This window comes from Cuculus canorus, chromosome 20, assembly GCF_017976375.1.
Source record: "Cuculus canorus isolate bCucCan1 chromosome 20, bCucCan1.pri, whole genome shotgun sequence".
In the NCBI taxonomy this organism is placed as follows: Eukaryota; Metazoa; Chordata; class Aves; order Cuculiformes; family Cuculidae; genus Cuculus; species Cuculus canorus.
The window spans coordinates 4,851,877-4,874,110 of NC_071420.1; the positions used below are offsets into that span (position 1 = coordinate 4,851,877).

General features: G+C 51.6%; 2 protein-coding genes across 9 annotated transcripts in view; both read left to right on the forward strand.

Moving 5' to 3' along the window:
- The first annotated feature begins 4,867 nt into the window (after positions 1–4,867).
- Positions 4,868–10,371, forward strand: ERAL1 (Era like 12S mitochondrial rRNA chaperone 1). 2 transcript variants are annotated; one of them, XM_054084997.1, is made up of 11 exons: positions 4,868–5,025; positions 5,873–6,025; positions 6,117–6,244; positions 6,333–6,410; positions 6,578–6,624; positions 6,965–7,026; positions 7,483–7,595; positions 8,050–8,436; positions 8,935–9,084; positions 9,344–9,424; positions 10,067–10,371. In XM_054084997.1, exons 1-11 carry the CDS (start codon positions 4,935–4,937, stop codon positions 10,187–10,189), a joined length of 1,413 nt encoding a protein of 470 aa, XP_053940972.1. In that variant the 5' UTR covers positions 4,868–4,934; the 3' UTR covers positions 10,190–10,371. The 2 variants fall into 2 exon arrangements, with proteins under 2 accessions (XP_053940972.1, XP_053940973.1); XM_054084998.1 differs by having other exon boundaries at positions 10,017–10,128.
- A 1,681-nt stretch (positions 10,372–12,052) lies between these two features.
- Positions 12,053–22,234, forward strand: part of FAM222B (family with sequence similarity 222 member B) — a 41,983-nt gene continuing 31,801 nt past the window's right edge. Inside the window, exons 1-2 of one of the 7 annotated variants that reach the window (XM_054084850.1) lie at positions 12,060–12,207; positions 17,455–17,640. The gene's annotated coding sequence lies outside the window, so the exon portion shown is untranslated. Of the gene's footprint in view, positions 12,208–17,454; positions 17,641–21,679; positions 21,699–22,198; positions 22,217–22,234 lie in introns of those variants that run through there. The other 6 variants (XM_054084847.1, XM_054084856.1, XM_054084844.1 and 3 more) reach the window with 6 other exon arrangements.

Here is a 22,234-nt window from a genome sequence, read left to right on the forward strand (position 1 = left end):
GCTCCGTCTCGTGCCTCCTGCACCCCACGGCTGTGCCAGAGCCGCGGCTGGACTGCCCAAGGGGCAAACATTCCCGCTGGGACGTGGTGACTATGGGGAGGCCGCGAGAAGCTTTGCAGGACCTGCTCTTTCAAAGCTCTTTGTGGCTTCCCCGTGTCCCCATGGGCTCCTTGGCCCATCACCAGGGCAGCTCCCAGCTGGGTCTAGGTGAGACACAGCCTTGTCCTGCTTCTACACAGACAAGGAGCCACCAAGGTGGCTGGTGACCCCCAGCTGCCTCGTCCTCGTTAACGCAGGGAGCAGCAGGAGCACCCCAAGGTTTGGAGCAGGGCTGCCGTGGGATGAAGGCTCTGTCCCAGCAGCTCGTGCTCCCCTGACCTCCTCCTGCTCTGCTGCCAACCCTGTGTCCTTGGCTTTTACCCGTTGCACCGCGTGTGGACCAGGCAGCACCCACGGCACCGCATGAGCCTGGTACCCCCATCCCAGCCCCACGCACCCTTCCCTGCACTGGGGGACAGCAGGGTGACTCTGGGGATGCTGGGGGACAGCAGGGTGGCTCGGGGGCACTAGGGGACAGCAGAGTGGCTCTGGGGATACTGGGGGACAGCAGGGTGGCTCGGGGGGCACTGGGGGACAGCAGAGTGGCTCTGGGGATACTGGGGGACAGCAGGGTGGCTCTGGGGATACTGGGGGACAGCAGAGTGGCTCTGGGGATGCTGGGGGACAACAGGGTGACTCTGGGGATACTGGGGGACAGCAGGGTGGCTCTGGGGGCACTGGGGGTGCCTGTTCTTCTCAGGGTGAGCAATGGGGCTCACAGAGGGGGTCTCTGCAGCCCTGTTCCCTCCTGTCCTCCAGCCCCTCCGTGTCCCCAGGATCCAGACCCCCCGTCCCACGCCCCCGGCAGGGTGGCCCTGCAGATAGGCTGGGTGGGGACAGTCCCCAGCAGCTCCTTATCTGCAGCCAGACACGCTGCCCTGGAGCAGGAGGGCTGCAGCACCCATGGGTGCCCCCAGCAGCACCACTGCTCAGCCCCCCTCTGCCCCACGGGGTGCAGGGCTATGGGGCAGGGCTCCCCACCTGCTGTGGGTGCTGAGCAAACCTGGGGGGCAGCTGGGATGAGGACAGGCACCGGCCAGGTTTGGGGGACTCTCGGGGACACCTGTGTCTGCTCACGGCGCTGGGGTGCCTGTGCCACAGTTTGGGGAGCACCACAGCCCCCCCTCGGCCACCTCTGGGTCACAGCAGAGGCCAAAGACAGGAGGGGTTGGTTTCTTGCGTCCCCCAAATCCCGGCATCCTCATTCCTGGGGCCGGAGGTTGATCCCGTGCCACCTCCTGCTGGGTCTGGCCAGGCTGGGGCGAGCGTGGGTGATGCTGGTTTTGTCACCCAGAGGTGACAACGAGTCTGAGGGCACCTCACGCGCCAGGGCAGGGACCTCGATAGTGGGGCGCTGCTGCTTATCGGGGCCCCCCGAGCAGACATGGGGGGGTTATCACCTCCCCGCAGGCGGTTTCCAGGAACGCTGGCGTGTCCTGGCACAAACAACTGGGCGCCATGGCACGGCTCGCTGCGGGATGCGGGGACAGACAGGGCTGTGGGGACACGGGTGGCCGGGGTCCTGCACCGGCCGGTGATACCCATGGGCAGGGGGACCAGGGTGACCAGGGTTGTGTGCAATGAGGTGACACAGCCCTCTTGGGGACACCCATGGCTGGGGGGACACGTGTCCTTTGGGGACATTTTGCCCTGGTGGGGGGGGACATGCAGAAGCAGGGGACATGTGCTCCCAGGGGATGTGTCCCTCCAGGGTCACACAGGGCAGGGGGACACATCCTTCTGGGGTGGGATGGACATGTTGTAGGGGACACGTCCCTCAGGAGAGCATAGATGGCATGGGGACACAGCGCTTTGGAGGCCACCCACCCTGGGGGACACAAGCTCTCCTGCCTCCATGGAGCTGCCACATCCAACACCTCCCAGTCCAGCAAATGGGAACCAGTTTGCAATGGGTAGCTCCCAGTTTGGAGCCCCCTCCTCCATCTATGGGGAGGGAGCATCCCGATGGCCACAGTGGCCAAAGAAGGAGGATGGGGGGCTCGCAGGGGCACCCCCCCCTCCATCCCCAAATCTCCCATGGGCTGAGCGAGGCTGTGCCCTCCCCGGGCATGAAGGGGTTAATCCTCCCCCCCCACCCCACTTCCAGCTGTGCTGTGCAGATGTGAGATATGCAAATGAGGCAGAGCAGGTTTTATAAAGGCGGGTGCAGCCCCAGCACCACCAGTGCCACCCCCACAGGTAAGTGCCACCTCCTGGGGAGCCGCTGTCCTGCTCGGGGTGGTGGGACTGGGGGGGACTGGGAGGGACTGGGAGGGGACAGAGGGGGTGTTGGGGTCACTGGGCTACTGGGAGCCTCTGTTCTGCCCCAGGGTGGTGGGATTAGGGGGTGACAAGGAAGGGAGGTAGGGGGATGTTGGGATGGAGAAGCCATCAAGAACTTCCAACCTACTCCAGGGTGCTGGCATTGAGGAGGATAAAGAGAGAGCAGGAGGGGTGCTGGGATGGAGAGGCCATTGGGAGCCTCCGTCCTCTTCCAGGGCAGTGGGATCAGGGAGACAGGAATGGGACAGAGGGGGTAACTGGGATAGAGAGGCCATCGAGAGGCTCCTCCTGCTCTGGGCAGCAGGACTGGGGGGACAGGGATGGGGCAGGGGGTGGGTGGGATAGGGAGGCCATGGGGAGCCTCCGTCCTGCTCCAGGGTGGTGGCATTTAGAGGGATATAGAGGGAGTAAAGGAATTCTGGGGTGGAGAGGCCATCCGGAGCCTCCATTCTTCTCCAGGGTGGTGGCATTTAGAGGGATATAGAGGGAGTAAAGGAATTCTGGGGTGCAGAGGCCATCGGGAGCCTCCGTTCTTCTCCAGGGTGGTGGCATTTAGAGGGATGTAGAGGGAGTAAAGGAATTCTGGGGTGGAGAGGCCATGGGGAGCCTCTGTCCTGCTCCAGGGTGGTGGCATTTAGAGGGATAAAGAGGGAGTAAAGGAATTCTGGGCTGGAGAGGCCATCGGGAGCCTCTGTCCTGCTCTGGGGCAGCAGGACTGGAGGGACAGGGATGGGATAAGGGAGTGCTGGGGGTCCGGGGTCCCTAACGATGCTCTCTCTCCCATGGCAGGCGCTGCTCTCCGCTCTCCGCGGGCCTCGCTGCCCGCCGCCCCGGGCAGGATATCATCGTATACTGTAAGTCGGCTATGAGACACTACAGTATAGATGATGTACTCCCCGGCGCGGCCCCCACCCCACGGCCAGAGCCGCTGCGACGAGGGATGGCGACGTGTTGGGGCCCACGGGGCTGTGGGGGGGGTTACGGGGTGGGGGCACCCCGAGGTGCTGGCGGGTCCGGGTACAGCCGAGGACTCACGGCTGGCGGGGAAACCGTTACCATTACTGAGTTTAGTAATGGTAATGGTTCTGCCGACAGTCGGACGTGCGGCACGACGCAGGGCACGGACACACGGCGATGGGCGATGGAGACTAAGGGTTGGGCACGCGGCAATAAAGGGGTTTACGGCACCCTGGCTCTGTCTCTCCTTCTCCATTGCGGCCCCTGGGGGCTCCGGGACCAGCAGGGAGGGGTGCAGGGGAGATCAAGGGGTGCGAGGGGGATCAAGGGGTGCAGGAGGGCTCAGGGGTGCACTGGGTGCAGGGGAGATCAAGGGGGTGTGGGGGACTCAGAGAATGTAGGGGGCTCAGAGAGTGCATTGGGGTGCAGGGGAGACCAAGGGGTGCACTGGGTGCAGTGGGGATCAAGGGGTGCAGAGGGGCTCAGAGAGTGCACTGAGTGCAGGGGGGATCAAGGGGTGTGGGAGGCTTAGAGGATGTAGGGGAGTCAGAGAGTGCATTGGGGAGCAGGGAGGCTCAGGGGAGATCAAGAGGATGCAAGAGGGGTCAAGGGGTGGACTGGGGTGCAGGAGCCTCAGGGGTACAGGGGGCTCAGGGGTCACAAGGGAGGCAGGGAAGCTCAGGGGGTGCAGGGGGTTCAGAGGAGATGAAGGGGATGTGGGGCACTCAGGGAATGCTGGAGGCTATGGGGAGATCAGGGGGTGCAGAGGGTGTGCTGGGGTACAGGGGGGCTCAGTGGTGCAGGGGGGCTCAGGGGGTCCACAGATGCAGGGTGGGACAGGAAAGCTTGGGATGCATTTGAGCACAGGGGGAACCAGGATACATTGGGGTACTGGGGGCACTGGGGGCATTGCAGGGGCAGTGGGGAGAACTGGGAGAGGTTGCAGTGTGTTATGGGGGAGACTTGGGGAGCATCGGGGTGTACTGCAAGGCAAGCTCTGGGATGCACAAGGTTGCTTTGAAGAGGGGAACTGGGAGCACTGGGGCTCACTGGGGGACATGGAGGAGTACTTTAATGCACGGGGGGTGGTGCTGGGAACTCTGGAGTGAACTGGGATGGACTGAGGTGTGCTATGGGGGGCACTGGGGCTCACTGGGCTACGTGTCAGGGGGCACTGGGAGAAATGGGCTGTGGGGAGCACTGGGAGAACTTGGCTGGGGGGACACTGGGAGCACCGGGACCCCTGAGGGGGAGCACTGGGCTGTGTGTGGGGGGCACTGGGGGTCCTGAGGGGAGCACTGGGCTTGGGGGGGCACTGGGCATACTAGGAGCCCTGAGGGGGAGCACTGGGAGCACTGGGAGCCCTGGGGGGGGGGGTACCAGGGCTTTACAGTCCCCGCTCTGCGCCGCGCGGAGGAGCCAGAAGGGGGCGCTGCCTCTCCCGCCCCCCCTCCTCGCCCGCCTCCTCCCCACAAGCCCCTGCGGCGGCGCGAGGCGCTCTGCTCCCGCCCTTCCCCCTCTCTATGCTCCCCGAGCGCTGAGCCAATGAATGCTGGCGGTGCTCGCGCTCCCGCCGTGCCCCGCGGCGGGGCAACATGGCGGCGCCCAGGGCTCTGGCGGCCGCCCGGGCTGTGAGCGGCGCGGCGAGGGCTGCGGCGGCGGCGGGACCGCTCCGGCTGCGCCCAGGTGGGGCGGCTTGGGCCGTGAGGCGGGTGTGAGGCCGAGGTCTGGGGCCGGGGCGGCGGGGGCCGCGGTTTGGGGCGGCCGGAGAGGACCCGGGGGCGGTGGGACGAGGCCGGGGCTGCGAGTCTGAAGCGGGGCCGCTGTGTAGCGAGGTTTGGGGTCGGGGCGGGCCGAGCATGGCCGTCCCAGAGGCCTTGTTTAAGGAGGGAGCGCTCCCCGTCATACCGAAAACGTCCGTGAATGAACTCTCGGTTCAAAGGAAGACTCTATTTGGAGTTTGAGAAAGCGAACATCTTTTATCAGCGCTGGACAACGCGAGGGAGCGAGCTCCGTCAGTCGTGTGCAGCGAGACCAGAGCTGGGACAGAATGGGTTCCCCGCTTATGTTCATGCCTATAAGTTTCCCCAGCAATTTTATGCAGATTCTGTTACTTTCCAAGGTCTAATTTTAATGTTATTATGAGCTACACGACAGTCAAACCTCTTTCTTGTTTGGACCTGGCTCCGGCTCTGCCTGACCTTGGATTTGAGATAGGGAAAGGCTGCAAACAGAGGTGATTACAGAAGACGCATCTGTTCAGCACAGGTCACACTGAATACAAGCCATTAGCATCTTCAAACAGTGTCTGGAAAATCAGGACTTGAAAACAAGCGTGCTGTCAGAGGAACATTCTGTTTCACTTGCAAAAACTACTTAAATGATACTTAACTCTAGCTTAAATAAAAAATATTTCACTTTTTGTTATAGTAACTAATTGTATCATCTGGGTTATGCAAGGCAGGGAGGAAGGGGGCAGTGTGAATTTGGGGCCATTTTGAAACTTGCAGTGTTTTCTGCTGTCCCCTTCCAGCCCGTCTCCTGCAGAGCTGTGCCCCACAAGCCGCCACACTCCCTGTCCGCTGGAGCGGGAGCAGCTCTGCGCTCGGCAGCATCCTGGGCATCCCCGCCGAGAAGCCAGCCAGCGCCCTGGGCCAGCACCCACCGCCTGTTGCCACCAGCGAAGGTGAGTGGTACTGGCTGCCGGCCCAGCCCTGGGACAGACAGTCCTGACCCTGCAGGGTCTCAGCAGCATTCAAGCTCCTTTTCTCTGGCAGGGGAGCAAGAACGCTTGTTACAGAATCAGCCTAATCAGCCCCAGAACCCCAAGGTTTTACGAATCGCCATCATCGGAGCACCAAACGCAGGGAAGTCCACGCTCTCTAATCAGCTTGTGGGCAGGAAGGTAAAGCTGGGCTAGAGCAAAAAGTGCAAGCTGCTAAATCGCTTTTTTTGACATGTTCTGGCTGTGTGACCTGTTTAATTTCTCACAGGTTTTCCCTGTTTCTAAGAAAGTACACACAACACGATGCAAAGCCCAGGGCATTGTCACCTATGAGGACACACAGCTGGTAAGCTTCCAGACCTGCTCCTGCCTGGGGCAGTGGGAGTGTTAGCCGGAAAGTGCAAGGTTTTCCCATTTGTATCCATGGGATCGCTTCTCATTGCACAAATATAAGTTGTAGCTTTGCGACTAACTACAGGCAAACTTACCAGATCTGTCTTTTCCCTTTTCTAGATCATCCTGGACACACCTGGCCTCACAAGTCCCTTGAAAGCCAAAAGGTATCACCGCTGTGGTTTGGGAGAGGTTTAATAAAACCCAAGAGCAGTTGTCACTGTGCAGTTTGTAAAATAGGCCTGACAGGAATGTACATTTTTAGCCTTATTTTGGTCTTTGTGGTTTTTATTGTTGCAGTTTCAGTAGCATACAGAGATTGGGGCATCCCTTGAGCCCTTTTATGATTGATTCTGCATATGTGCATGTTATGAGGGATGTCACAGCCTATAAGGCAGCTTTGTATAGCTGGGATGAGAGAAAACACTGTTTTTCCCTCCCTTTGAGAGGAAGGAAGACGATTGTGATCAAATGTCTTGCTTACTGGTTTGCGTTTGTGTTTTTCAGACATAATTTAGATGCAGCCATGCTGACAGACCCATGGGACAGCATGAAACACGCGGATTTAGGTAGGTACTCAGCTCCTCTTGGATCAAACCAAACCCTTTATCTGCCACAGAATTTTACAGCCCTGTAGCTGTGGTATCTGGATGTTTGCTGGGTAACAAAGGCAGCCCTGGGAGCGTGAACTGGGAGGAGGAGGAGGGAAGGGCAGTGAAAAGATTTGAATTACTGAGCTGAAGAGGGGAGAGTGCCTGGTGCCAAGGGGAGGCAGCTTGGCTTAACAATTGGGCTTGGATGTTGAGTGTTAGTGTGTTTGATGTCATTAGGATGATGGGTATAAACTGCATTTTATTGTTTCATCAATTAAAATGCTCCATTTGGTTCCATCTGTGGGCTCTCCCATAACAGAGAGAGAAGTAGAAGCAGGAGGGAAGTGATTCAACCATAGGCTGTAGAGAAGCTGCAAAAGAATGTTTTGGAAAATGCAGATTCATCATATTTCCCTCCCTCTTTTCTGGCAGTTCTGGTTTTGGTGGACGTGTCGGATCACTGGACACGAGACTCTCTGAGCCAGGAGGTGCTGAAGTGTCTTTCTCGGTTTCCCCATATCCCTAGTGTCCTCGTTCTGAACAAGGTAAACGAGGAGCTTGTTCTTTCTGCCTTCTGCAGTCTGTTACGCCGGTGCCTTCGGACAGCACCTGAAGTGCCGGTGTGGCAAAAAACACTGGTTTCACCCTCTACTTTGGAATATTTTGGTGTCCGTGATCCCTGAAACTCTACACTGCAGAGTGGGGGTTAAATCAGCCTGGGAACAGGAGATGACACCATGGTGGGGTTGGCCAGCAAGAACCTCTGTGGAGCTGACCCAGCAGCTGTTGCTGTCAAGTTGACAGCGTTTGGACAGACGGTGCTGGAACTGCTGACACGTCCTTGTTTGGTCTCTGGTCAGAAAACTGTCCAGTTCTCTTGCAGAAGCTTTGTCCTGCAGCAGCTGCATCCCCTGAGTGGTTTCTTCTCACTCCTTCAGATCCAGGGCCCAGACAAATTGTGCCAACCTCACTCAGACAAATTGCTCTCTCTCATGTCAGGTGGATCTGCTAAAGAAGAAGTTCATCCTGCTGGACCTAGTAACTGAGCTAACAGAGGGAGTTGTAAATGGAAAGAAACTGGAAGTGAGATCTACGTTTAAACGGAATTCCAGTTCTTCAGCAAAGTCTCCCCCTCAAATCACTCAGCCTTCACTGAAGGATAGGGCCCGTGAGTCTCACTGTCCACAGGAAGCAGCTCAAGCCCAGGAGAGCTCTAGCTTGGGCCACAACAGTGATGTGAAGGCTTCTGAGTCCAGTCGTGTCACAGAAGAACAAGGGCCAAAGCGCTGTGAACCCAGAGATCTAAAAAATATGAAAGGCTGGCCGGGCTTCCAGGAGATCTTCATGCTGGCAGCAGTCCATGGGGAGGAGGTGGATACGCTCAAGGTAAAACTGCAGCCTGAACTCTCTTTGAGACCTGTGTGCTCTTACCCTTGTGGGACCCCAGTACTTCATCCTGAGCCTCATCTCCTGTGAGGAAGAAGCAGAGCTGCTGTTCTTGGCCAGAGGTGTGGGGAGGGAAGTGTCATCTGTTGTCGTGGAGTCCCTCTTATAGTGCATCTCCAGAGTCGTCTGTACAGAACTCTTGTCTGTGGCTCTCCAAACAGCAGCTCATTCACAATGATGAATGCACCCAGTGCATTATCTTTCAGCTTGAGGTATATGAGCTTTTGTAACTCAAGACAAACAGCTTTAGAGAAGTGTGATCTGCAGGGTTTGAGTTTCAGAAGCTTCCTTTTCTTTCCCTGCCAAAGACACTAAACTGCCACCCTGATGCCTGTGTAGCAGCATCATCCTCTTTGTGCCTCACTTCAAGGGGAGCACAGGGTTTTGTGGCACCGTTACGTGACAGCTGATGCGGTGTCATGTGTTTTATCTTGACAGCGGTACCTCCTGATGCAAGCCAAGCCAGGCCCTTGGGAGTTTCACAGCGAGGTCTTGACCAGTCAGTCACCTCAGGAGATCTGTAATAATATCATCAGAGAGAAGATACTGGAGTATCTGCCCCTGGAAGTACCCTATGGTGTGACACAGGTGGGAAGCATGCGCAAGCAGACTCGCCTTTGAACTGTTTTACTGGAATTATCAGGCTATGTGATGAGAATCCCATTTGAATTTGAGAAATCTGCCAAATCCTTTACAATCGCCATGGGCCGGCACGTCGTGTGCGGTGAGACCCTTCGGGTGTTTGAAGGAGGATGGCCCTGTGTGCTCAGCTACGTCCCTCAGGGAGGGTTGTTTGTGGTTCTTGAGGTGCTTTGCAGAATCATTGACTGTGCGCTTGCTGTTGCAGGTGACAGAGATGTGGGAAGAGGGACCAAGTGGGGAGCTTCTCATCGTGCAGAACCTCTTGGTCCCACGGAAGTCTCATATGGTGAGGAACAGGAGAGGGATGGGGCGCTGGGGAGCATGAAAGGAGATTCTCTAGGTCCAGTGCATCTGCATCTTTGCTGCGATCCCCTCTGCCTCAGCTGTGGGGTTTCTATTGGAAAGATCCAGGTGCCTGACACAGTCACAGGCTGCTCAGTGGCAGCTTACACCTTTCCAGAGTTGCCTGTGGTTTGATCTTTGGGGCCTACAGGAAAGCTGAGGAGAAACTCTTTATTGGGGATTGCAGGGATAGGATGAGGGGGAATGGTTTTCAGCTGAAAGAGGGGAAATTGAGATGAGGTTTTAGGAAGAAATATTTTCCTGTGAGGGTGGAGAGGCCCTCGCCCAGGTTGCCCAGAGCAGTGGTGGCTGCTGCATCCCTGGAGGGGTTCAAGGCTGGGTTGGATGGGGTGTGAGCAGCCGGATCCAGTGGGAAGTGTCCCTGCCCATGGCAGGGAGTTGGAACTGGGTGGGCTTTGAGGTCCCTTCCAACCCAAACCATTCTGTGACATTCTTGGGGTTTCTGGAACTGCTATGTCCCCTTTAATTGCTTTAGTGGCTGCTCTGTTGTTTTCTTGGGTGATTCCTCCCTGCAGTAAAGCGGTGTCAGGATGATTGTGATGATCTTCTCTGGGTTTTCATGCAGATGATGTTGATTGGAAGACGAGGTAAGGTTATCAGCAGGATTGCTCAGGAAGCTGGCCAGGACCTGATGAATGTTTTCCTGTGTGATGTCCGCCTGAAGCTCAAGGTGGAGGTGAAGAGTTGAACTCTTGGCATATATTTTAACAGCCTTTGAGCTCTCTGGTCATACAGAGAAAATGGTCCTGTTTTCCCGTGCGGGTATCTTGGCACTTTTGTTCAACCCAGAAACAGAGGGTGAGGGACTCAATATAGCGAGCGGAAGCAGAATATATTATTCTTTGGGGGAAATAAAGTCTTCAGACCTTCTATATCACCTTGTCTTGTGGAAGCTGGGGGTGGACATCAGAGAACCAGCTGCATGTGCAATTCCAGTACTGCATTTACACTTCTTTTAGGCTGTCCCTTGTCCTTGCTGTCAGGTGTTTGTTCCTGGAAGTTCAGGAGCCTCTTCTGTCTCTGAGTCGGTTGCAGTGAAGGACTGTCAGCACGTATTTGTTGTCTTTCCTGAAGGCTGAATGACTCCAGCAGCGCTTGCGCAGGAGGAAGAGGCCGCCCGCACCGTGGTCTCCCCTTGGCTTTGCTCCTTGTGCCGTTGGGGTTGATATGAGTGTCTGACGGTGTAGGAGTCGGTATTGTCCAGGCAGCCTGAGTGCTCTGTGGGCTCACTGGAAGCTGTGGTGGCCTGGTGTCAAAGAGGGAGCTCTTAAACTCTCCATAAATCATAAAGGCCAGTAGTTCCCAACTCCTGCGTGGGAGCCCTTCCCACAGGCTTGTGTACACCACCCTCTGAGATGACTGCCAGCTGCTGCATTCCCTTTGACCTCTTCTGTGTGTTAGTTCTGTCTCTTTTATTCCAACTGAAATCAGGACACTTTTACATCTTCCCCTTTTTTTCCTAGATGAGCTTAGATCCCCTTTCCTGGGTGGTGGCTTCTTTGGGAGTAAGCGTGCCTTGAGAGGTTGAGGCGTTTCATCAGGCAGGGTCCCTTTCCTCACATGGAGGTCAAGATCACGCCCCACCACCACAGAGCTTCTCCCCGGGTATCCTCCAGGCGGGAGAAAGGATGGAGCCGAGCACTTGGAGCGCTGCCTGCCCCTGGGAGCGTTGGAAACACTCCCAGGGTGGGAAGGGGTGAAGTCTCTCAACTCCTTGACCTGTGCGGTAAATGGCAGGGAGGGGGGGTTTAATTGACTTTAGGAGTGTGGGGGTGTTCAGTGACCTGCGGGGATGGGGGGTTTCTTGGTTCACCTCCCCTCTTATTTCATTCCCCCTCTTATTTCATTCCCCCCTCTGCTCTGCTCCCCCCTCCCTCTCCGTTTCTTCCCCCTTTCCTCGTTTTGCCTCCTCCCTCTCCATTTCTCCCCTACTCTGTTCTGCCCCTGCTTCTCCCGGTTCTGCCCCTGCTTCCCGTTCCCATCCAGTTCACTCTCCCCTTCTGCTCTCCCCTTCCCCATTCTTACTGTCCTCTTCCCGTTTCACTCCCCGCTCCATTTGGCTTTTCCCCATTTGCCCCCCTTTTCCCATTTTGCTCCCCCTTTGCCGTTCTGCTCCCCATCCTCTCCTTCCCCCCTCCCCTCTTTCTCCCTCTTTCCCCCATTCTCCCCCCGAGCCCATCGCTGCCCTTCCTCCCGCTCCCCTCCAGGGGGCGCCTCGGCGCGGCGCTCCCGGGCCTTCCACGTGGGCGGGGCCAACCCGCCACGTGGGCGGGGCTAAACCATCGAATGGGCGTGGCTAACTCACCCTGTGGGCAGGGCGCGCGCACCCAGTAGACAAGGCGACGCAAAGTGGGTGGGGCGAACTCCCTCAGTAGACGGAGCGCACGCGCAGTGGGCGGTGCGAGTCAGCGAATGGACGGGGCGGACTCGCAGTGGGAGGGACTCGCATGCACAGGGGGCGGGGAGCGCATGCGCAGTGGACGAGGCCAGCGCGCTCAGTAGGCGGTGCGTAAGCACGCACGGTGGGCGTGGTGACGCACGCACGCGCAGTGGGCGGGGCCTGGCGGTGCGCGTGCGCGTGAGCGGCTGGCGCAGAGCGAGAACGGGCGGCGGCGGCGACGGTGGCGGCGGCAGCAGCGGGGCCGGGGCCGGCAGCGGGCACAGCGGCCACAGCGGCGCCATGAGGCCCGGGCAGGGGCACCGAGAGTGAGTACCGACATCAGACGGGCGGGGGATCCCGCACCGCCGCCTTGTAGCGCCGTGGGACCGGCGTGGGCCCCCCCCTCATTGTCCTTCCCGGTGTCCCCGCCCCCCCCCCCCCGCGCTGTCGGGATGCCTCCTATCGCGACAGAAACTACGGGGCCGCTCCCGGGAGGCGAGCGAGGGACGGGAGCGGCCCTAGTGCCTTCCCCAACCCGTCTCCAATATCAGACACGCAGCGAGGATCGCGATCAGACAGCAGCTATCGCGACAGAAGCGCCTTGAGGCAAAGGGAGGTGTGTGCGAATTGTGTGCGAGTCCTTTGTGTGAGTCCTTTCACAAGGAAAAGTGTCTTTTCTCCGAGATCTATCATTAATAATCCATCCTTTTTATTCCCTGCCAACCATTTTCCTCGCGTCTTACAGAGGAAGGAAACTGCAGAGCCAGACTTGTCCGTTTTCAAGCCAGTCGTGCCAGCAGAGTGTTTAAATTCTCTTGGATGTGGAGCATCAAGCTTCCCAGAGCAGCACCTGCAAGAGCTTACAGATCAGTTTTATCCTGTGCTCAGTATCGCTGCTTGGTACAAGTCTTAGGATAGATTGCAGACGCAAGTCAGTTCAGTAATTCACTGCACTCATTTATCCCAGTCCTAGTTACTTAGATTCGTAGAAACATTTAGGTTGGAATAATCATAGAATCGTTTAGGTTGGAAAAGGTCTTTGAGATCATCAAGTCCAGCTGTGCCTGTCCAGTGCTAAACCTTGTCTCAAGAAACATAAGTTTATTAGGAAAACTTCTTACAGTGATGCTTATCCCTTTTTATTGCCCTAACGCAGCTCTTTGTTGTCCCGGAGGGCACGCTCTCGGCCCATGAGGTTGCCTTCCTGAGTGATGTCATTTTTGCTGGAGCAACGGCAATGACTTTGTGATTGAATAAATCTTCCTAGATGTATTGGGCTTGGGGATTGTGTGTGTGCGCTGTAGAAACTTCATCTGATTCAGCAGCCGGCTGAGAAAAATCTGTGCTCAGTGCTGTGTGGGCAGTAACGGAGTATAGTGGTGATAGTTGCTTTTTCCTTTCGGAGCGTGTATTCCCCAACCCCTATAACCCATCCCTCGATATCAAACACACAGTGGGAATCATGATCAGGGAGCAGCTATCACGACAGAGAAGTGCCCTCAGGAAAAGGAGGGGTTGTGATGTGTGCAAATCCTTTGTGTGAGTCTTTTCCCAAGGAGAAGTGTCTTCTTGCAGGAGGTATCATTAATAATCCGTCGGTTTTATTCCCTGACAACCATTTTCCAAGCGTCTTGAGCAGGAAGGAAACTGCAGAGCCTGACTTATCTGTTTTCAGGCTACTCATGCCAGCAAAGTGTTTAAAATCACTTGGGTATGGAGTGTCTGAGCTTCCCAGAACAGCACCTGGAAGGGCTTACGGATCAGTCTTATCCTCTGCTCCTTATCACCACTTGGTGCAAGCCTTAGGATAGATTGCAGACGCAGGTCAGTTCAGTAATTCACTACACTCACTTATCCTAGCTCTAATTATTCAGATTCATAGAAACATTTAGGTTAGAATAATGTCTGAAGAAAGAAGTTTATTAGGAAAACTTTTTAGAACAACACTTGTACCTTTTTATTGCCTTAACGCAGCTCTTTGTTGTCCTGGAGGGCACACTCTCAACCCATGAGGTTGCCTTCCTGAGTGATGTCATTTGTGCTGGAGCGACGGTGATGACTTTGTGATTGAATAAATCCTCCTGGACGTGTCGGGTTTGGTGATTCTGTGTGTGTGCGCTGTAGAAACTTTGTGTGATTCAGCAGCCGGCTGAGAAAAATCTGTGAGCGGTGCTGCGTGAGCACTAAGGGATTATAGTGATGATAGTTGCTTTTTCCTTTCAGTGTGTGTATTTCTATATTTTTGCCACCTAAATGGACACTAATGAGTTCAAATTATTTAAGTAAATACATAAAGCAGCAGAGAAAGACACTGCTGAAGCGTTTTATGGATATTGGAGGTGGAGAGAGCAGGCTCTTACAGCATGGGGAGCGCAGGATGCAGGGTGAGTGTACAGGTAGGTCTGGTGTCATGTAAAGCCGTTCCAGAGGGTCTGAAAGCTCCGGGGAGAAATGCAGCGACAACAGAAAGCAGGCAGCGGTGAGTTAATTAACCAGTACTTTTTAGTAGAGGAGGGTTTGGGTTAAAAGCGATAAGATTCTATTCTATGATTGTAAGAGCCAGAACAAACAGAGAGGAGGATTTACACTAAACACAAGACCTCCAGCTTTCAGGGAAAATGCTTCCGTAAGAGAAATGCTATTTATTTTTTAAGTTATATTTACACTGTGCAGTTGGGTGGAATTTTTGAGGTGAAGAAATCAAGGACTGACCCTTTTCCATGGGAGTTGCAGGTCAAGCTGGAGCTGGAAGATGGGCTGGTGAATAGGCTCTGAGTTGCATGCATAGCTTCCAGTATTTTTAATATTTCCCAACTATTTTAAGAAGCCACATTGAGTTCAAACCCAAGCAGCCTGATTGTCTGGAGATGGGAAGGATGCATATTGCTGGAACAAGAATTAAGCAAAAATAGATAAATGTGACATAGCAGATGACAAGGGAAAGTTGATTGCTGAAAGATGCTGGCATGCTTTCTGTTCCTTCATGATGGGTGTATATTTTGTTATGTTACATGGCTTTTGAAGTGTAAAAAAAGGGGGAAAAAAGCCCCAGAAAATCTCATTTTGTGCTGAGATAAAAGAAAAGGCAGGTGCTTAAATTCTGTGAAGGATCAGCTTTGATGCTGACATGAAGTAGTGACCTTCCTTGCAGTCGCCCCTCTGTCTTTTTGTGGATTTCTCAACAGAATAAATAATGCGCTTAGCACCAAATAAATACCATTTAATAAATGGGGTCTTTGATCCCCCTTTCGCTTCGCATTGCAAACAGACTCACACTTTTTCTGCTCGAGTGCAGCCTGGGCGCTGTTTCTGTTAATAACATTAATGATATAGTGGAGGATGCCCGCATAGGGTTGCTTTTTCACCAAATGTGAGATGAAGGAACTCTTATGTTCTCTGCAACTTAGACATTTGCCTTCCTTTAAGTCTTTGTGCTCATTTCAAGTTATCCTCTCATAGATAAGCTTTTTTATCTATGTTTACTTCTGGGAACTGTGACCAGATCAAGAGGTGACACAAGGATTTCTGTCCAGGACTGGAATCCCTGTATTTCCCAGGGATGCAAGCGGCCATGCTGCCTACAGGACCCTTGGCTGGTGTTCTCACGTGCCCTCGCTGAACCCCCTGGAGGTGGGGAAGAAGCTTTTAGTGATGTTTCCTCCTCAGTGCAATACTTTTTCTCCTTGGTTTGTACATTCATTTTTATTCTTTGGTTGGGACCTGGACTTGTCAGTGGTCAGGAGCTGGGGAGAGGAGGGGGTAGAGGTGGTGTCCCCCACCCATAGCTTGCATCGCTGAAATGTTTTGTATCTGAGATATTGTCATCTCGCTTATCTTCAGAGAGGTTATAGTGAGGAGATTTATTGATTTATGAAGATGGGAGGTGAAGTCATGTCCATTCTGTAATTTCCAAGATTCTGGCTTTTATGGAATTACTTAATCCACCACCAAGAACAGAACCACAACCTAACTTCCTTGGTTTACTTAACAGATGATTAGAACTTTTAAATAATCACTTTAAGAACACAGTTCACTGAAATACTGCACCCGACAGCTGAGGAACGGGTCACTCTGTTGCGTTGTGGATGGTAACCGGGGCCTGCTTGCTCCTCTGAGGCTCTTCATGGGCTGAGGTGCTCCTGAAGATGAGTAAAGGTTTCACAGCTTCTGCATCTGTGAAGGTGTCACTCAGCTGCTTTCGTTCTCGGCATTTTAAACATCTTCAGACTGGGAAGTTAAGTGAATAATTTAAATTTTTCTTCCTTCTGTGCTGTGCTGTATTCCCATTTTCCTGCTGCATTTTGTGACTCTTCTTAAAATCTTAACCATAATGGTCTTTGAGTGTCTTTTAATTGCGGATTGTTAGTTTGAATCTGAATGCAAAAATGAATTTGTCACACTATTCATCTTCTTTCTTCCTAAAAAACATCTCTTTCCCAATACCGATCCAGTTTCTGAGAAACAGTGCTCCTGAAACGGCATTCTGCTGACTGACATCCGGGAAAGTTGTCTTCAGTTTTGCCCAAAGATATTTTCCCAATGAGTTGCATTCCTCAGGAGCAAAGCTCCCTCTCCCAGACAGGCACAGCTTGGCCCTGGCCTTGCCTACACCTCCTGAGGGAGGCCAGTGTGTTATCAGCTGCCACTTTCTGTGGGTTTAGTAATTTGATTTAAATACTTTAAAAAATGATGATGACTGTAGTCCATGGCTTTATACAGACTTTCTAGACCCCTTTTCCTTAGCTCGGGACATGCTGTCTGAGTGTTTCTTCACGCCTCCCTGCTCATTTTGTGTTTGGCATGTTGTTGCTATAATTATTCTCCTGTTGTGCTCAGGAATTATGCATCGTTTACATATTCCCTTTGCTTAACTCGTTTATGCTGTGTTTGAAGATTAGTCCAAGTTCCCAGGTTTCCTGAAGAAAATGGTGATATTTTGAAATTGGAATAATTTCACAAGAAAGTAGTTTGGCTGCAGCCTGGCTTTGGTACGGAATAGCAGGGGGTAGTGCTTGGGAGGAAAACTGGGAGAGGTTTTTCCAAGCTCTGTGCAGCGATTCTGGTTGACTGGACGCTGTTGTGCTTGGAATGCATGGGGCAGTGGAGTTGAACATCTGAGTTACTGAATCATAGAATGTTTTGGGCTGGGAGGGACCTTAAAGATATCTACTTCCGACCCCCAGTTTTGATGTATTTGGAGATAATGGAACTGCTCCCGGCTTTTAAATAGGTGGGTGTACTGTAGGGAAGTGGGTTAGAAAACAGGTTTTACCTAAATGCAACACACTTGTGATGAACTTTTAAGTAAAATGCTGTTGAATTGGGTGACAAATCCTGCCTCCAATGGGCGTGGGCTCTGTAGCATCTTTGGTGTGCAATGAGTGAGGAGGTTTTTTAACTTCTTACGATGTGATGTTCTCAGTACTGTGATGCAGAAAAGGTGAACCATGAAAGTGAAGCTATTTTTAGTATGAAAAAACACCCAAACCAGTAAAAAACTGATCTACGAAGTGATACGGTGCTGACGTCTGTAGTGCAGCCAACCCAATTAAGGCACCGTATATTGTTTCCAGCAGGATTCTGATTGTTTCTAATTTGGGAACCACGTGAGAGCAAGTGGAAATAGGTGAAACGACATGCTTTGCTGTTCGGAGCGGATCCAGCATCCAATTGCTTTCTGTAATTTCACTTCTCCTGCTTGGGAGTCTCGCTGTCCTGTGCCGCACAGCTAAGATGGTAGCCACGTGCAACCTTCCCAGGTGAGTTCTACCCTCGTGGTGGATCTGGGGCTCCTGGAAGAGAAAAAGGATTTGCTGCTCTAGGGAAAGCATGGAGCAGTGAATAAGAGAAGAAAAGAGAAGGGAAAAAAAGAATCGTATGTGTTTTTACTTGGTAAAATGTTGCATGAGTCAGTGTTGAGTGCTGTGGGTTTTTCATTTCCTGACCCTGGCGTATCCTTTGCTGTATCCTGCTGTCCCTCCTCTTGCCTTCAGGCTGTTAAAGTCTGTGAATGTGCGTTTTAGAGGACTTGTGTATCAGTCCTGCCCTTTCCTGTTGCCTTGCCACTCATTTTGTCTCTCTCTGTAGGCAGTTTCTGCGCACAGAATACTTTGAAAAGTGTCATATGATTACTGTCTTTAGCCAATACCGTGTGTGTGTATAGAGTTTAAATTTTGTTGGAAATAGCATTGTATGAGCCTCTTTCAAAAAATGACACAGGTGCTCCCACTCTCCAAAGTGAATTTCCTTTTCTGCTAGTCTTCTTTTTTTAAATTTGGAATGGAAAACGTGTAGATTTTTAACATCTGGAAAGGTGAGCCCTTCATGCCTACTTTATTATTCTTCTGTCCAGCATTGCTCTTCATTCATCCTTCTGTTCAGTCACTGTTTCTCTTACTTTTTAGTCTTCCGAGCTCAAGCAAAGTCACATGTTTTGGCTTCGTTGTGTACACGGAAAGTTAGGTTTTTGCTTGCCATTCTCTTCCAGCTCATCCATTGGTTCTGATTCTGGGTTGTTTTCTTTTCTTCAGCTACAGAAATGCTCCCAGCTTTTACCCAGAACAGGTAATGTGTTCCTGGAGCTGGTAATTGGTGCTTCCTTTGACTTGAAATGGTTCACAACTACGATGAGCATTTGTGAATGAGCGTGGAGGAATATCAATGTGAAAATGCCAGGGCAGGCAAGGTAGAACAGCTCTTCCAGTGCCTTGTCCTGGTCTCACCATTGAAAACCAAAACTGGTTTTCAGTTTTCTTGTCTGAACTCTTCAGCGTTGATATTCAAAGATGGCTTCTTTTGGAACAAGTTGCTTTTAAGATCATTTCCAGAAGATTTGTGTGTACTTTAATCCCATTCAGGGTTGCTGCTCCATTCTGCGAGACTTCAGGTCGTTCTTTCTCCCTCCACTTCTCCCAGTATTTCCTAGAAGTTTGGAGGGGTTCCAGTCAAGGCTGCATTAATGAAACCTTTATGCCTGTTCTGTTCCCTGTTTCTGTTCATTGACAAGGTGGAATTCTTAGAATTGTTGTTTTGTTAAAAAATAACTTCAATTTCTTGAAGCATCTCATTAACGGTCATTATTTAAATACTTCAGAAACTGAATGCATTAGAAATCATCCTGAATAATATGTTTAATAGGTTTGATGTACATTATCTCATCTTTACTATTCATTTCCTGAGTTTAATATTTCAGGGTGTCTTCTTACTTACAGACTTCCAATGAGTGAAGTTGCCAATGAAAAACCAAAACCAAGCGTCTCAAAGTGTAACAGTGCGACATAACCTTTCAGCCACTTAAATTTAAGTTGAGGCAGGAAAGAATTAAGATTTTACACACTTCCATCTAGTGTGCGTGAGGGAAACTGCATCCATCCCAGCCATTCTCTTAGCAGCTCCAGTTGGGTGAGGGTCATCTCACCCACTGGTGTTTGTTAAGCAGTTACTGCTGATGAACTGTGTTGCATCCCAGGGCTGGCAGGTTTCTACTCTGAGTATTTATGTGGCAGTAGGTTTTACATGTCCATAAAATGGCGATGCACAAAGTTTAGGAAAAATCACCTTTCACCCTGTGGCATTTGTACTCTCCTTCAGTGTGTTCTGCTCTATTTACTTGTCATTCTGTGCTAGAATCTCAGCTGCGTGATTTATGAATTATTGCCATTGAAATAAAATTAAAGCGGCTGTTCAGTTATTTAAGAGCCAATTAAATCTGATTTTGTTCTGATGTAACATTTCCAATGAAAGTACATGAAACGCAGTCTGCGGAGCAAAGCTAGATCTAAAAACGTTTAGTGTTTATTTTTGATAATCTGTGCTTTAGACAGCTTGGCTCACCAAATAAAGTCCCTGGCGATCTCACAGCAGTGAGTTCAGATGTTAAAAGTTACTATATATAAGAAAATAAAACAGTTTTGGTGTTTTCAGTGAACCTGTATGAACCTTTAGCCATGACTGCGGGCTGGAGAGTGTATTTAACCAGGAGAACTTAGTTTCTCTGGTCTGCAATGCTTTTGGAGAATATACTTTATCTACTAGCCTTTGGTGACGTTCAAAGGTGGAGACGCGGGGTCTGCTGGGACTCACGTTTCTTCAGTCATGGGCTGCGCTGTCATTAGGGATCAGTGTTTATTTCCGTTGAGTTTCCAGTATCGGGACCTGTTCGTTACCTCGAGATTGCCCGTTCACGGGGGATGCTTAAGCTAGATGCTTTGAGAAGTGGTGTCCAAGAACCCGAGTGGTTTATGCAGAGCAGAGTCGCATTGTTTGTTGTGTGGTGTTGGGGCACAGACACACTGAAATGCTGATGAGACCAGAAAACACCCTACCAAGCCATACAATCCTCTTATTTTCCTAGCAATTAGTACAGCAAGTGGAGAATGAGCAGGTACTTTTCATTATGTGTGGCAATTAAAGTGTTTCTCTTGATTGTGGCATCTCTTTTTAACAGAAATAGTGCCAATCCCGGTTTTATTATGACTATTTAACACTGTATGTGGTCTTCTGTGGGCTGTGAGGGTGCCGGCTGTGACTGTTGGGACATTAAGGATCTGGTTTGCCGTATTTCTTATAAAAAATAAGTCATATTGATGCGGGTGTCGTGTCATTTCAAACCAGACAAGCCTGCACTAGCCAGCTCTAAGGTTTGTGGTGTCTGTCGCCGACAGGATCACAGATACGGAGAAAATGATGTATTTTAGTTTCCAACGCTTAGGTAAAACTCTGGTTTAGCGCAGATGACACTGAAAGGATAACACATAGCCCAGATAAATTTGTATAAAGCACCCTATATTCGTACCACAATCCAGATCTCCTGTAAATCAGCAATATTGAGATTTATATTGCTATCGTACTGTCCCATTTCTTTTCAGCAGGTGGAATTAATTGTGCTATGTAGAGGTCAGCAGAGTTGTACTACAGTCTGGTTCCTCCGTGCATCTTTCTGGGGCACTTCCAGCTGCCCAGCCCAGAACCCTGAAGAATTATCTGGTTGATATTGAAGAATGCTTTGGGGTTTTGGGATGGAAAACGTTCCTAGTGGTGCAGAGCAGGGATGTGAAGATGCTCAGCATTTTGGAGGGGGTTGGAGGTACCTGTTCCTCTGTCAAAGGCTTTCACAGAACGCGTTAGTAGAGCGTGATGAAGAGAACCCTGATTCTAAATAAATGTTTACTAAACAACATTAAGGGATTTTAAATGTTTTTAGGAGTAGTTATTAGTCCTTCAGTCTCGTACGGTGAAGGGAGTCTTGTCTCAATGGGGGGCTGCCATTTTAATGCTTCCTGGCAGGAGGCCTATTTTGATCATGCAAATTAGGTTGGAAAAAGTAGGCTAAGCCATTAAAAAGTAAGAGTCATCATGAAATTATCCATTTTTGAGGTGACTGTTTTTCTGATTATTACATTTTTGTTATCATTGATAATGTACATCACTTTATTTTCCACAATTTTCCCATCCTTATCCCTGGACACTGACAACTTCAATGCTGGTTGCTCTTGCATCCGCTGCTCAAAATGGAAGCCGTAGTCTGTTTTATTCCCAGCGAGATGCTTGGAAATATTGCCACGTGGTGTGTTTTGTTGTGTAATTAGAAATGCAGATACGGACTTTTTCATTGTGCAGTGGTTAATTTTTTCTGTTCTGTTAACGTTAATAGGGACTGAAGGTTAAACTTGGCTTGTGTAAACTCTGGGAGTAAACTCTGGGAATTTGCAAGATCCTTATTGGCACGGGGATTAATTCCGGCATCGAGGAAAGGACACTTGTGCAAATGGGTGAGGATCAGCGCTGGTGCCCAGAAGACTGGATCTCAAGTGAGAAGGTGCTGGGTTTTCACCAGGATGATCGCTATGGGTCCCCCTTCCCCATCAGTTTCTGGCTGGGGGCACGGGCCGCTCGTCAGCGGAGTCTCATGGAATGCAGGGACGTGGGGAAGAGGCCCCCGCTACCCATCCTGGCCAACACATGGACCCTGCAGCCACCATTCTGCAGCAACAGCACAGTCCTACCTTTGCATCCTGCTCGTCTGGGCAACGAGTGCGTCAGCAAAATAAGGTTCTTGGTGCCTGCCGGCTTGCGAGCTTCATTTAATCCTATTAATTTTTAATAGAAAATTAATACTAAGCTAGCATATTTCAAACATGATTTTGCCTGTACGCAGATAGAACCCACTTTATGTTTGCTTTGTGTTTGATCCTGCAGGAGCGAGACCCTCCGGATGGAGCCGGCACCGGAGCAGCAGCGTGGGGCTTTGAGCTGGGGGACATGGTTTTGTCAGCAAATACAGTAGTGGTGCCCTGCTCTGCTCTGGCGATCACAAACGTTGATTGGATTTCAAATGTATGACTCTAAATGCAG